This window comes from Oncorhynchus mykiss, chromosome 5, assembly GCF_057628025.1.
Source record: "Oncorhynchus mykiss isolate SJ-2025 chromosome 5, ASM5762802v1, whole genome shotgun sequence".
Taxonomy (NCBI): domain Eukaryota; kingdom Metazoa; phylum Chordata; class Actinopteri; order Salmoniformes; family Salmonidae; genus Oncorhynchus; species Oncorhynchus mykiss.
In genome coordinates, this window is record NC_143026.1 from 79144064 (window position 1) to 79160350 (window position 16287).

At 42.5% G+C, this 16287-nt stretch overlaps 1 protein-coding gene across 6 annotated transcripts in view; it reads right to left on the reverse strand.

Moving 5' to 3' along the window:
* The window catches only part of evi5b (ecotropic viral integration site 5b), a 65532-nt gene that overhangs the window by 39666 nt on the left and 9579 nt on the right, over window positions 1-16287 (reverse strand). For 2 of the 6 annotated variants that reach the window (XM_090236065.1, XM_090236064.1), the window contains exons 2-4: window positions 9123-9153; window positions 6758-7011; window positions 621-810 (exon numbers count right to left, since the gene is read on the reverse strand). In XM_090236065.1, coding sequence (XP_090092191.1) covers window positions 621-810; window positions 6758-6951 — 384 coding nt within the window. In that variant the 5' untranslated portion in view covers window positions 6952-7011; window positions 9123-9153. Of the gene's footprint in view, window positions 1-620; window positions 811-3806; window positions 3981-6757; window positions 7012-9122; window positions 9154-16287 lie in introns of those variants that run through there. The other 4 variants (XM_036978449.2, XM_021604431.3, XM_090236066.1 and 1 more) reach the window with 2 other exon arrangements.

Here is a 16287-nt window from a genome sequence, read left to right on the forward strand (position 1 = left end):
ACGAAGGGCTATATAAATACATTTGATTTGATTGACTGATTCAGATGTCATTGACATGGGTAAATCAGACTTCCCCCTGTGCGACTAGGGAGACACCATCAGTTGGCAGTGAGCACTAAGAAGCTACATTTAGAACAGGGTTCACACTGTAAAATCAAGACAACAGTAGTAAGGGTCAGTGAAAGACATAGCTGGCCTTGGGAAAAAAAACCTGAACTGCGCCTATATAGTATCAATACCAGGAAACAAAGAGACTGCTGTACTGTACTGAATGTATTCACTAACTTCATTGATTAAAAATATTTGTGCAACTTGTAAGCAAAGATAGGAACCTTGTATTATTCGCTATTCTCTGAAGTATTCAGATGAGGATGGAGAGGAATCGAGTACAGATTGAGATTCACCAATAGTCTCTCACCTATAGGTTTAGGGCCAAGGGGAAGGGGTAATGGTTAGGGCCAAGGGGTTATGGTTAGGGCCAAAGGGAAGGGAGTGAATTGAGACTGGCTCTTCCAGAGTTGCCTTTGACTCTTACAAAAGGCCAATAATAGTCTCTCCCTTTTTAAGCTTGTCCCCAGGCTATTGTGTACAGGAAGTGTGTAGCGCACGAGAGTACTCACCTTGAGCTGCTTCTCGTTCTTCTTGCGGAAGTCCTCCCACTCGTTAACGATGCGTCCCCAGAGGATCCAGGAGTCCTCCTCCAGGTGAGACAGATTGGAGGAGGCCGAGGAGCTGGACACCAGGCTGGAGACGCTGTTCCTCCTGGAGCCGTTCACAGAGCGGAGGGACTTACTGTCCGTCTCCAGCAACCTAGAGACACAAACAACATGCATGAGCTTCTCTTGCCAAATATGACCAGCATATAACCATTATACTCAGGCATACATGATCTCCAATGAGACATTATGTTGGGAGTTCGGACTGAATGAGAGAGCATTTCATTCTATGTTCGGAAGTGAAGGCAGCACAAATTACAGACATCAGATATAGATTATTTAATGTAGCTTTAGCTGCTAATGTACCAAATCAAGAATAAACACACATAACTGGTCAATCTGAAACATTTCATTAGTGTCAATAGATGGGCTTCCCGAGTGGCGCAGTGGTCTAAGACACTGCATCGCTGTGCCACTAGATATTCTGGGTTCAAGTCCAGGCTCTGTCGCAGGCGGCCGCGACCGGGAGACCCATGGGGTGGCGCACAATTGTTCCAGCATCGTCCGAGTTAGGGGAGGGTTTGGCCGGCAGGGATGTCCTTGTCCCATCACGCACTAGCGAGTCCTGTGGTTGGCCGGGAGCAGTGCACGCCGACACGGTCGCCAGGTGTACGGTGTTTCCTCCGACACATTGGTGCAGCCGGCTTCCGGGTTAAGTGGGCATTGTGCCAAGAAGCAGTGCGGCTTGGTTAGGTTTCGGAGAATAGACGGCTCTCGACCTTTGCCTCTCCCGAGTCCGTACGAGAGTTGCAGCGATGAGACGAGACTAACTACCAATTGGATACAACGAAATTGGGGAGAAAAAGGGGTAGAAATAAAAATATTTTAATAAATAGATAGTCACTGTTACAGTAGAAAGGATCAGAAATGCATTGATATGGGCAGTGTGGGTTTACTGTGGGTAAATGCTTGAGGCAAGTAGCCCAATAACTGATGCTGAACATTTATCCAAATCGTGCTGGCACTGGTAGACGGTGAAGCCACTAAATTCTAGCGCAGTACTAAAAATGGAAAAGCTCATTCAATACAGAAGAATTAGCAGTGAGATGTAGTACAGCTTTATGACAGAGCCATAGCCAAGGAGAGCCCACTGCAACAGCATCCCCAGTGATGAGCCCTGGATGTAGGGTCAATGGGGTTACAGACAGTACTAGGGACAAAGTACATCTCTTAAAAAAAGGTTGAGAGAACAACACATCCTTTCACAGCACTTTCGTTTGAGGTGCAAAATGCAATGAACATGGTGGATAGGAAAGCCTTGAACAACCATCATGATCACTATATCAGGGTCACTACAATATCAATCAGGCTGATATTTCATGGAACATTTAACTTGCATTAATGTCCCAAGTGACAGAAAGCAAAGTGGACTTAGTTGATTAACTATTACTTCAATGAGATCCTACATTTGTACTAATCCCTAAACATTAACCTTAAAAAAAAAAAGCCATGACACGTCAACAGTAAAGTGGGTCAATACAAAGTAGCCTAAATAACTACCTGGAATCTGGTCTCATCTATTAGATTGAAAACATTCCTGAAAGTGGGTTGGTGAGAAAAAGCTGCAGGAGTATGTTTAAGTTCACAGCAGACTGACCTTGTATCACTATCAATTAATGTGCCAATGTGTTTGTCGCTGGAGCTGTAAGACTGAAGTTAACAGACTCTGGATCAGGTTCATTAGGGAACGCAACAGAACATATTTTAAAACAAATTGTAACAGAAAACGCAAATTAGCATTTCTCAGCAGACAAGTCCAGGCAGTCCCTCCCTGTTTCAGTCAGTATTCTTTCCGTTTAGTGCCATATGAACAGGGCCCAGGGCTGTGAGAGGGAACCATGCCTCCCAACCTATGCCGTGCTGATGAGCCCATGTGTGTCCCAAATGGCAACCTATTCCCTATGTAGTTCTGGTCAAAAGTAGTGCACTTCATAGGGAATAGGGTGCCATTTGAGAAGAGGCTATGGCCTTTGCTGGGACACAGAGGCTCAGAAACCTGATCTCAGAAAAGGGGCCTGGGCCTCTCGGCTCCAGGGTGACGTCACTGGGAGTGCTCCCAGACTGGGTAGGGTTACAGCCATATTTGGGTCAGGGGGAAGGGGGCCAGGGTAGGCCTGTGTTACAGGGACAGCTAGGACAGCACCAGCAAGGGTTTTACATTTAGGACATACATTCAACATGTTGGGAAAGGTAGTAAATATTGCAGATGATTAATACTGTGTCATTGGAATAATTTAAACAGTGACAGCTGCTTGCTTAATTAAAACATAGCTTTGCTTTCAAAGGCCACAGATCTAGAAAGCAGTAGACTAGATACCAGACTATGTATCATGAGATGCCTAAAAAAGTGACAAGGCTAAATGTAGAGCCCAATGTCATCACAGCTATACTGGGATGTGAGGGAATACACTACTAAGATATAGGCTAAAGGTTTAAGCCATCCTAACAGGACGCAAGGTTGCAGTAGCAGCCCATGGCTTCTAGCAAACATGCAAGATAACACTGAGTGTGTTCTTAAGAGGCCGTGTGGAAGCAGGAAGGGTAGGGAATGTTAAGGTCATTGATAAGGTTAGTCTCTGGCCTCAGTGGCCTGTAGGCCTAAAGCAACAAATGTAGCCTAGAACAGGGAACAAACAATCCATTTCAACCATGGAAGAAGAAGCGTCCACATATTCTCCTCTCCCTCTCTCCTTGGTAGATTTCATCACACTGTCATTTTCAGAAATATTCCAAAATGTTGATACACTGTTTATTCTAGGCACACACTGACAGTCAGAAAACCTGAATTTCCTATGTAGCCTAGCCACTGCTCCTCCGCTAATAATTCACCAGTCGACAAAACATTCCATGTTGGGTTCTTACAGATGGCTCAAAACAAATACATCAAACCATTGTAAATTTACTGAAAAGATCCAGTACAGCACAGAGATTCGTAGGAGGAACAGAGGATACAAAGGAACTATTTAAACAAGTTGCTCTGTCGCTAAAATAATTCATGTCAGTTAGACTTTGTCCTCAGTTAAGGCCTCTCGGTAACGAGAAGAGAGCCATGGCATCTAGAAAGAAAGTTAGGATCCTCGTGCTGCTTACCAGGATAAACTCATGGTGCTGTCTTCATGTTTTTGGTGTGTAGTTAGAAGATCCAGAGAAGCTACCAGCCTTCACCTAGTGAACTGGCTGAACTGAGTCTGGCACTAGTCTCTCTCAAACTCAAACCTCTTATCTACTTTGCACAGTACAAAGGCCTTCCCCTTCTCACTGTGTGTGTGTGTGTGTGTGTGTGTGTGTGTGTGTGTGTGTGTGTGTGTGGCATTACATTAGTATCTGTGATACTGCATTGATCTCAAAGTACACAAGTCTTCCCTCGGTGCTCATAGATGTATAAAAACCTACTTTTGATGCACCTGCAGGTCAGTGTCTTCCTGCTCAGTCAGAAAGTGAGGATAACTAGCCCTTTACATAAAACTAAGATCGAAAAACTGCCTGTTCATAATTTTATATAGCTTATTCTCATCCATTTTGGTATTTAAAAAGAAACAAGGAATTTCAACAACAGTGTGACATAATACAACTTTTTTTGTTATTTCTTTAGTTGAAAGATTCTTCCTGCAATGAATGTGTACTTCTTCAAAGACCCAGTGCTGGTTCGGAGGATACAACTTGTATTTTCTATAGGAGTCAATTAAACTTATCAGCTCGGAAAAACTTTAATCTCTGATAAAAATGTAACATTTCTGTAGACGAGTCATTTTCAAACCCCAGTCACGATGATCCTCAAGACTGTACCTCCTACCCATGACACTGCAACAATAGCTCTAAATGTCGTGCTTTTTGGTCCACCAGCCACTCAGATTTTTTACCAGTCCAAATATTATTTTGACATAATTAAATAACACAAAAAAAGCAGATGGCCATGCTTTGTAATGTTTCTAAAACAAATGTATTAGTAACCGGTAATGTGGTATATTGCTCAATTACAAAAAAAAAGTGACCCGAGTCTCTTAATCAAAATATAAAAGAGACAAAATATTCAGCTGCCCCTTTAAAGCGTGTGGTTACCGTGGTAACAGGGCCACTCGAGTCCTGTCGTGTGTGTGTGTGTGTGTGTGTGTGTGTGTGTGAGAGAGATTTGGGATCTGATTAGGGAGTCTCTTCACTATCAGTTGAAGCAGCAGACAAACAAACATTGAAAAGCAACCCGAGCTTGTGAACAAAACAAATGTAAATAGCCAAGAATCACGAGGACAAAGTCTCACTTTACAGACTTTCGAGTAAATTAGACCAACTTTTATGCCTGTATGCAGAGCCTCCAAAAATGTATCTATCAGCACTTAATTCATTGCACACAGCTCCCCTGCCAGGCAGTATTGCTGCACGAGGTAGGATATACAGTAGGATTAGTATATCTTTGTGCAATGTAGCAGCTATGAACCAAAACAGCAGAAATACTTTGAAAACAGCTACTGCAGCCTTTTTCTAACCCCAGCATGTACTCATACTTGACTTTTTACTATTTGTATTTGCAAATGTAATAGAGCCCCACAGTGGAGGTGTCATAATACCCATACAACCTTGGGGTCAAACAGGGAAATGGTTCCAATTGTTTTCCAAACATAAAAAAAAATTCCCTATGGGAAAAATCAAACACTTAAAAACAAGGGCTGTGTTTTGTGTAGGCTTACCCTGGCGTGACATTTTGATAACAATGTATCTCTCTCTTTCATAGGGAAAAATGAATAGTGGAAAAACAATTGGAACCATTTCCTTGTTTGACTGCTATGTTTTATGGGTATTATGACACCTGTTATGACTCATACGGTGGTACTCTATGCTCGCACTGTAGAGCGTTGCAAATTGACCACCCACCAACGTGGCTGGTGAAATAGACATTCTTAGCCGCCAACACCTAAATTTACCCCGTGGAGGGAGAGCCTGATGGAAGAGGGAGGGGCAGCAGGGACAGGTGCCAAATGAAAGAGGCCAGCTGTAGCCCTGCTTGAACTAAACACCCCACCTGCTGTCCACCCTCTGTTGAGGAAGGTGCTTAGAGGTCTGTCCAGGACAATAAAAAGTTGACCTTTCCCCCCTATAATTACTTTGAACAGGAGTGACTTCTGAATAATACAACTAATGTTGTAGTAACTTCTGAATAATAAAATCAAAAGGCAGTCTAAATCAAGACTAAAGAGCTAGATCTAAGTTTATGTATGGTTTTAAGCTAATCGGTTTTATGGTATAGTCCATGGATAGTGAGACTGCTAGCGAACTAAGAGGTTAAGAATCACTACTACTGACTGCTCCTCTACTCAGTTGATGTCTTAACGGATGTTAGCCAAGCTTTATAAAGCATAAGGGAAACAAACCTATTCAAATATCATTCTCACTTCTCTCACACGGCAGACTGTTCAGAAGATTCAGCCAGTATTAGCTTTTATTAACTGCAACATGTGTCCTACTACTACAGCTTATCATCTCAGCCCCACGAGCATCGCTCTCACACTTCAGACAGATCAGTACAGCCACATCTCACAGGGCTCTGACTGCAGTCTTCTTCATTTGAGATTGCCGTACCGAGTCGTCGTCCCAAATGGCAACCTATTCCCTTTATGGTGCACTACTTTTGATCAGGGCCCATCTCAGGGCCCACCTGCTACACTTCTCAGGCCTTGTCGTTTCCATGTCAACACTCAGACTGCTCATAAAAGCAGGGTGAGAGCCACAGGACGGAAAGAGGGAGAGAAAGGGGTCGAGTGGAGGGGACAGCAGAGGCTGTGTGTTGAGTCCTAATGCACTTCTCTTGTTTCAGCTAATGAACACTTCAGGGACAGAGTGTGGCTGTAGGCCTACTTTTGCTTAGATCATTGTGAAAATGTCTTTGTAGCCACTGTCAGTCACTGTTATTGCTAGACAATTAAGATTGATATAACCACTGACTTTGTCACTGGTCTAACCAATGCAAATGTTGTTCATGGGAACAAAAACGTATTCATATGTTGACAGAACTTGATTGATTATTTCATTAATTCCTAGCTGGCGCTCACCTGTTCTGCTCCTCCAGCTTGGCGAGCAGTTCCAGTTCATCTGGGCTGAGCTTAGCGGGAGATGCCGACGTGGGAGACGGGGAGAGGGATGTTGAGGAGGCGGCTGTGGTGGTCTGCAGGGACGAGGGCACCGTTGCCACCTGGACAGACGAGGTGGCGACCTGGCTAGCCATCTGACTAACCGTGTGTGACATGGAGTTCTTCACCCATGAGAGAGTAGAACTCAGCTTGCCTGCAACCTTATCAGTCGCCACCTGTGGAGAGAAGCATGTGAGCTGTAGGAGGGATTTACAAGCACACTTCCTTCCTTCTGTCTGTTTTATGCATTTTGGGCTTTCTTTCCTGCAATGTTTGAGTTTATGGACACTGTCAATAGTCATGTTTGTTCTCTGGCTGTCCAACCATCTCTAGACATATTAGAACACTGATTTGTGACTGTTACTGTGTAGTAAGGCTTTTCTTGGTGTGGATCCATGCTTCATCTAACGACTGTCTCTTGTTGTTTTTTCTTCTTCGTCACACTGATGCATCAAGAATTTACAATACACAGACTATTAAATGCAAACGCCGCAGCTTGAAGGAAGAAAAATAAACTGTCTCAGTCGGTCATTGATACAGTGCCTTCAGAAAGTATTAATACCCCTAGACTTATTTCACATTGTGTTGTGTTGCAGCCTGAATTCAAAATTGATTAAATAGATTTTCCAACCATCTATGCACAATACTAAATAATGACAAAGTGAAAACATGTTTATTTTATTGAAAATGTCAAATTTCAGACCACTGAGTTAGACCACATGTTAGAAACACCTTTGGCCGCGATTAAGCTATGAGTCTTTCTGGTTAAGTCTCGAAGAGTTGTGCACACCTGGATTGTAGAATATTTGCACATTTTTATTTTTTAAATTATCCAAGCTCTGTCAAGTAATGAAAAGGTGAATTTGCCTCCCAGTATGTTGGAAAGCAGACAAGGTTTTCCTCTAGGATTTTGCCTGTGCTTAGCTCTATTCCATTTATTTTTATCAAAAAAAAGAACTCCCAATCCTTGCCAATGATAAGCATACCCATAACATGATGCAGCCACAACCATGCTAGGGAAAAAATGAAGAGTGAAACTCAGTGAAGTGTTGGATTTGCTTTGCTACATTTTTGGCAGTTTTACTTTAGTGCCTTATTGCAAACAGGATGCATGTTTGGGAATATATTTTATTCTATACAGACTTCCTTCTCACTCTGTCATTTAGGTTAGTATTGTGGATTAACTACAATGTTGTTGATCCATCCTGTTTTCTCCTATCACAGCTATAAGACTCTGTAACTGTTTTAAAGTTACCTTTGCCTCATCCTGAAATCCCTGAGTGGTTTCCTTCCTCTCCGGAAACTGAGTTAGGAAGGATGCCTGTATCTTTGTAGTGACTGGGTGTATTGATGCACCATCCAAAGTGTAATTAATAACTTCCCAATACTCAAAGAAATATTCAACGTCTGCTTTTTTTTTTTATATTTTTTTTTTTACATCCATCTACCAATAGGTGCCCCTCGTTGCGAGATATTAAAAAACCTCCCTGGTCTTTGTGGTTGAATCTGTGTTTGAAATTCACTGCTCGACTGAGGGACCTTACAGATAATTGTATGTGTGGGTTACAGATATGAAGCAGTCATATCCATGCCGCTTACTATGTGACTTGTTAAGCACATTTTTACACCTGAGCTTATTTAGGTTTGCCATAACAAAGGGGTTGAATACTTATTGACTTAACACAATTTTTTATTACATTTGTAAAATGTCAATAAACATAACTCCACTTTGACATTATGGGGTATTGTGTGTTGGCTGTAACACAACTGTGGAAAAAGTCAAGGGGTGTAAATACTGTTTTAAGGCAGTGTACATATTGAACGTATTCAGTTACATCACACCACTCAATCCAATGAAACTGACACCACTAGTGAGAATGTTGTGAGATCCAATGGCCTATAATACTATAGTCTACCATCATGATACAGTAGGCTATGTCTTTCCATCTGAGGAATAGGCCTACAGGAACATTGGTTTAGCAAACAATGTGTCTTTGTCCAGCTGAATTAAAAGGTGACAAACGCACATCTAAACTGGATGAATACATGCTAAACTAAACCAAGAGTTCCTTGTAAAAAAAGGGACACGAGACAACACTAAACAAGCTGTTTATAAGTCACCAGACATTTCACAACAGACAGTGGTCCCATACTGTAGGCCTTTGTGCTTGAGTTGTAACTAACTGTGTAGCCTATGGCCTGACAACGACACTAAAGTATGGGACCAGGCTAGACATAGGCTAGTTATAGGCTACCACACTATTCAAATCCTCCCAGATACTCCTACCTGTAAAGAGTGCTGCTATTCCAAATGTAGTCTTGACAATCCATGCAGAAATCCAATCAGTATCAACAAAATGAAAACAAGTTAGAAAAAAACTCCCACCAGAAAAGACTGCCAGGATCAGCAACACTCCAGTTCTTCTCCTAACCTAATTTGACACCAAGGCTTAACTCTGTCTTTTGAACAATCGTCTCAAAATAAGTTTGCGGTGTGTCTTCCGGTACTTTGCAGTCATATGCTGATCATAGTGTCAGGGCAGACAAGGTCAAAGTTCTGTTCCTCCTCCTGAGATATTCAAGACAGCACAGTGCTGCCTGGCACTGCAACTGGAGTTGGTTAAATCTTTCCTTTCAACTGTAGTCCGCAAGACAAGAGCCTCTGGAATTCACCTGACAGCGGGTGGCTCAGAACAACGTCAGTCACCAACTCATGTCACATCACACAAACTTAGAGTGCACTACTAGAGACGTAACTTTGACCTCAAGAGGAAGTCTAAGGAACCTCAGTCATCAAGCAGGTTTTTGTTGTTCTGTCAAAAACAGTGAGTCACTTGATTTCTAGATCATTGCGAATATTTCCTGACCGTCAATTTCCTTATAATCACCACAATAATAATCCATGTCCACGCGAGCGGGAAACACTATCAGTCCTGAGGAAGAATTCAATCTTATCACTCTCTCAGAATGACATTTACACAGTACAGTTTCCACTAGCTATAGGCCTAATCATAATGTCTGTTGCAAAAAATAATAATACCAATTTAGTGTTGAGAACAACTAACTAGTCTGCATGTTGTTTTGGCTGACAAACTCAAGCCCATGGCTCTACCCAGTCCCTTGACGCAAAACGTTTCGAAAGCAGCAGCTGTTACCATTCTGCTGGAATTAAAATACAGACAGCTGTTTCTCTGGAGAGAAGACGCCTATGTCCCCACCTGCAACATATTTCTATCTAGTGCTGTGGTGGGACGAATGTTAGAGGGTGACGCAAATTTGACTGTTGAGTTACTGAAATAGAGGATCATTGTATTAGACCTAGGCGGCGTATATATACACACTGCTCAAAAAAATAAAGGGAACACTAAAATAACACATCCTAGAACTGATTGAATGAAATATTCGTATTAAATACTTTTTTTCTTTACAGAGTTGAATGTGCTGACAACAAAATCACACAAAAATGATCAATGGAAATCAAATGTATCAACCCATGGAGGTCTGGATTTGGAGTCACACTCAAAATTAAAGTGGAAAACCACACTACAGGCTGATCCAACTGATGTAATGTCCTTAAAACAAGTCAAAATGAGGCTCAGTAGTGTGTGTGGCCTCCACGTGCCTGTATGACCTCCCTACAACGCCTGGACATGCTCCTGATGAGGTGGCGGATGGTCTCCTGAGGGATCTCCTCCCAGACCTGGACTAAAGCATCCGCCAACTCCTGGACAGTCTGTGGTGCAACGTGGCGTTGGTGGATGGAGTGAGACATGATGTCCCAGATGTGCTCAATTGGATTCAGGTCTGGGGAACGGGCGGGCCAGTCCATAGCATCAATGCCTTCCTCTTGCAGGAACTGCTGACACACTTCAGCCACATGAGGTCTAGCACGGTCTTGCATTAGGAGGAACCCAGGGCCAACCGCACCAGCATGTGGTCTCACAAGGGGTCTGAGGATCTCATCTCGGTACCTAATGGCAGTCAGTCTACCTCTGGCGAGCACATGGAGGGCTGTGCAGCCCCCCAAATAAATGCCACCCCACACCATGACTGACCCACCGCCAAACCGGTCATGCTGGAGGATGTTGCAGCCAGCAAAACGTTCTCCACGGCGTCTCCAGACTCTGTCACGTCTGTCACATGTGCTCAGTGTGAGCCTGCTTTCATCTGTGAAGAGCACAGGGCGCCTGTGGCGAATTTGCCAATCTTGGTGTTCTCTGGCAAATGCCAAACGTCCTGCAAGGTGTTGGGCTGTAAGCACAACCCCCACTTGTGGACGTTGGGCCCTCATACCACCCTCATGGAGTCTGTTTCTGACCGTTTGAGCAGACACATGCACATTTGTGGCCTGCTGGGAGGTAATTTTGCAGTGCTCTGGCAGTGCTCCTCCTGCTCCTCCTTGCACAAAGGCGGAGGTAGCGGTCCTGCTGCCGGGTTGTTGCCCTCCTACGGCCTCCTCCACGTCTCCTGATGTACTGGCCTGTCTCCCGGTAGCGCCTCCATGCTCTGGAAACTACGCTGACAGACACAGTAAACCTTCTTGCCACAGCTCGCATTGATGTGCCATCCTGGATGAGCTGCACTATTTGAGCCACTTGTGTGGGTTGCAGACTCCGTCTCATGCTACCACTAGAGTGAAAGCACCGCCAGCATTCAAAAGTGACCAAAACATCAGCCAGGAAGCATAGGAACTGAGAAGTGGTCTGTGGTCACCACCTGCAGAACCACTCCTTTATTGGGGGTGTCTTGCTAATTGCCTATAATTTCCACCTGTTGTCTATTCCATTTGCACAACAGCATGTGAAATTTATTGTCAATCAGTGTTGCTTCCTAAGTGGACAGTTTGATTTCACAGAAGTGTGATATATATATATTCAGTCTTGGAGAGCAACACTGATTGACATAATGCCATTACATCTCTGGGAGCCGAGTCATGACTTCACACTTTAACCATATCATGTCATTTAGATCTACAGTACTAATGAGGCCTGACTAACATCTTTAGAGATATTCCTCAAAAGGAAACCCCTTCTTGAAAGGCTAACCTCAAGTCACTTACTCAATTTACACACAAGCCCACGAGAGCAGATGATATTGCTACCAGAGAGAGTCTCTGAGGCGTGTTCAGAAAAGTAACAACTCCTCAGCTCTTCTTCCCTGACCGTCTACATCAGTTATACTTAGAGGCAATTTGCTGCGTTGTGAAAATGCCAGACCAGAGCTGAATCCGAGCCGACATCCACCAAAACCTCATGCATTTTGAGTTACTGTAGCTTAATGAGGAAGAATAGAGCTGGAGCGCCATCAACCACCCTAAGCACACAGCCAAGACAACGCAGGAGTGGCTTCGGAACAATTCTCAGAATGTCCTTGAGTGACCCAGCCAGAGCCCAAACTAGAGGTCGACCGATAATTTTTCAACGCCGATACCGATTAAAAAGCAGATACCGATTAATGAGCCAATTTTTTAGATTTGTAATAATGACAATTACAACACTACTGAATTAACACTTATTTTAACTTAATATAAATCAATAAAAACAATTTAGCCTCAAATAAATAATGAAACATGTTCAATTTGGTTTAAATAATGCAAAAACAAAGTGTTGGAGAAGAAAGTAATATGTGCCATGTAAAATATGTGCCATGTAAAAAAGCTAACGTTTAAGTTCCTTGCTCAGAACATGAGAACATATGAAAGTTGGTTGTTCCTTTTTAACATGAGACTTCAATATTCCAAAGTAAGAGGTTTTAGGTTGTAGTTAATATAGTATTTATAGGACTTTCTCTCTATACCATTTGCATTTCATATACCTTTGACTATTGGATGTTCTTATAGGCACTATAGTATCACCAGTATAACAGTATAGCTTCCCTCCCCCCTACCTGGGCTCGAACCAGGAACACATCGACAACAGCCACACTCGAAGCATCGTTACCCATCGTTCCACAAAAGCAGCGCAAGGGGAATAACTACTCCAAATCTAAAAGCGAGTGACGTTAGAAACAGTATTAGAGCACACCCAGCTAACTAGCTAGCCATTTCACATTGGTTACACAAGCCATTAGGCTGATAGGCCTGAAGTCATCAACAGTGCTGTGCTTGCGAAGAGCTGCTGGCAAAACACACAAAAGTGCTGTTTGAATGAATGATTACGGGCCTGCTGCTGTTCAGTCGGACTGCTCTATCAAATCAGACTTAATTATAACATAATAACACACAGAAATACGAACCTTTGGTCATTAATATGATCGAATCCGGAAACTATCATCTCGAAAACAAAACGTTTATTATTTCAGTGAAATACGGAACCATTCTGTATTTTATCTAACGGGTGGCATCCCTAAGTCTAAATATTCTTGTTACATTGCACAACCTTCAATGTTATGTCATAATTACGTAAAATTCTGGCAAATTAGTTCGCAATGAGCCAGGCAGCCCAAACTGTTGCATATACCCTGACTCTGCATGCAATCAACACAAGATAAATGACAATTTCACCTGGTTAATATTGCCTGCTAAACTGGATTAGTAGTTATAACTAGTGATTATGATTGATCGTTTTTTTTATAAGATAAGTTTAATGCTAGCTAGCTATTTACCTTGGCTTCTACTGCATTCGCGTAACAGGCAGGCTACTCGTGGAGTGCAATGGTTAGAGCGTTGGACTAGTTAACTGTGCGGTTGCAAGATTGGTACCCCTGAGCTGACAAGGTAAAAATCTGTCGTTCTGCCCCTGAACAAGGCAGTTAACACACAGTTCCTAGGCAGTCATTGAAAATAAGAATGTGTTCTTAACTGACTTGCCTAGTTAAATAAAAGGTATTGAAAATAAAAACACATTTTGTTCGGCGCCCCAAACTACCCAAAATACCAATTTCCGATTGTTATGAAAACTTGAAATCGGCCCTAATTAAATCGGCCATTCCGATTAATCGGTCGACCTCTGGCCCAAACATCTCTGGAGAGACCTAAAAATATCTTTGCAGCGACGCTCCACAACTAACCTAGCAGAGCTTGAGAGGATCTGCAGAGAAGAATGGGATAAACTCCCCAAATACAGGTATGCCAAGCTTGTTGCGTCATACCCAAGAAGACTTGAGTAGGTAAATGCTGTCAAAGGTGCTTCAAAAAAATACTGAGTAAAGCTCTGAATACTTATGTCCATGTGAGTTTGTTATACATTATTTTTCTAGAAACCTGTTATTGCTTTGTCATTTTGGGGTATTGTGTAGATTGAGGGGGGGGCAATTTAATCAATTTGTGAATAAGGCTGTAACGTAACAAAATGTGGAAAAGTAAAGGGGGTTGAAAAGTTTCCAAATGCACTGTATGCGCATTTCACTGTTAGGTTTTAATCACATGCAGGTAACTGGCACAGTAGAGTGCACTCAGTCACACAATTAATTAATGGCTTGCTTAGCTCACATGACAAAAAAGCTGGTTAAGTCTCAATGATGCACCAACTTTGTTTCACTTCTTAAAAACAGTTCCAAAGAAATGTAAGAGTCAAGCATCTAGGCTAAGTTAAGGACCTTAATAATGAATTATTTTTAGCCTGCCGATGTTAAACACACACGTTGGGTGACTTTTGGCCCATTACTCCTGACATAGCTGGTGTAACGGAGTCAGGTTAATAGGCCTCCTTGCTTGCACACGCCTTTTCAGTTCTGCCCACACATTTTCTATAGGATTGAGGTCGGGGCTTTGTGATGGCCACTCCAATACCTTGACTTTGCTGTCCTTAACCTGTTAGATCTCTAGGGGCGCCATTTCATTTTTGGATAAAAAACGTTCACGTTTTAAGCGCGATATTTTGTCACGAAAAGATGCTCGACTATGCATATTCTTGACAGTTTTGGAAAGAAAACACTCTGAAGTTTCAGAATCTGCAAAGATTTTGTATGTAAGTGCCCCAGAACTCATTCTACAGGCGAAACCAAGATGATGCATCAACCAGGAAATTAGCAGAATTTCTGAAGCTCTGTTTTCCATTGTCTCCTTATATGGCTGTGATTGCGCAAGGAATGAGCCTACACTTTCTGTCGTTCGCCCAAGGTCTTAGCAGCATTGTGACGTATTTGTAGGCATATCATTGGAAGATTGACCATAAGAGACTACATTTTCCAAGTGTCCGCCTGGTGTCCTGCGTGGAATTCGGTGCGCAATTGCCAGCTGCTTGTACTTTTCCATTTGATATAGGGGAGAAACCATGTGTCCAAGAACGATATATCAATGAAGAGATATGTGAAAAACACCTTGATGATTGATTCTAAACAACGTTTGCCATGTTTTCAGTCGATATTATGGAGTTAATTTGGAAAAAAGTTCGCGTTTTGAGGACTGAATTTTCGGGTTTTTTTGGTAGCCAAATGTGATGTAGAAAACGGAGCTATTTCTAATACACAAGGAATCTTTTTGGAAAAACTGAGCATCTGCTATCTAACTGAGAGTATCCTCATTGAAAACATCAGAAGTTCTTCAAAGGTAAATTATTTTATTTGAAGGCTTTTATGTTTTTGTTGAAATGTTGCGTGCTGGATGCTAACGCTAATGCTAACGCTAAATGCTACGCTAGCTAGCTACTTTTACACAAATTATTGTTTTCCTATGGTTGAGAAGCATATTTTGAAAATCTGAGATGACAGTGTTGTTTACAAAAGGCTAAGCTTGCGAGATGGCATATTTATTTCATTTCATTTGCGATTTTCATGAATAGTTAACGTTGCGTTATGGTAATGAGCTTGAGGCTGTAGTCACGATACCGGATCCGGGTTTGGGAGATCAGAGAGGTTAAGCCATTTTGCCACAACTTTGGAAGTATGCTTGGGGTCATTGTCTATTTGGAAGACCCATTTGCGACCAAGCTTCAACTTCCTGACTGATGTCTTGAGATGTTGCTTCAAAACATCCACATAATTTTCCGACCTCATGATGCCATCTATTTTGTGAAGTGCACCAGTCCCTCCTGCAGCAAAGCACCCCCACAACATGATGCTGCCACCCCCGTGCTTCACGGCTGGGATGGTCTCCCCCTTTTTCCTCCAAACATAACGATTACATTGCACTCCACGAGGAGACTGCCTGTTACGCGAATGCCGTAAGCCAAGGTAAGTTCCTAGCTAGCATTAAACTTCTCATAAAAAACAACAATCAATCATAATCACTAGTTAACTACACATGGTTGATGATATTACTAGTTTATCTAGTGTGTCCTGTGTTGCATATAATCGATGCAGTGCGTATCGTTGCTCCAATGTGTACCTAACCATAAACATCAATACCTTAAAATCAATACACAGACGTATATATTTTTAAACCTGCATATTTAGCGAAAAAAAATCCAGGTTAGCAAGCAATATTAACTCTTTTGGATAGGGGGCAGCATTTCCATTTTTGCATGAATAGCGTGCCAAGAGTGAACAGCCTCCTACTCTGTCCCAGATGCTAA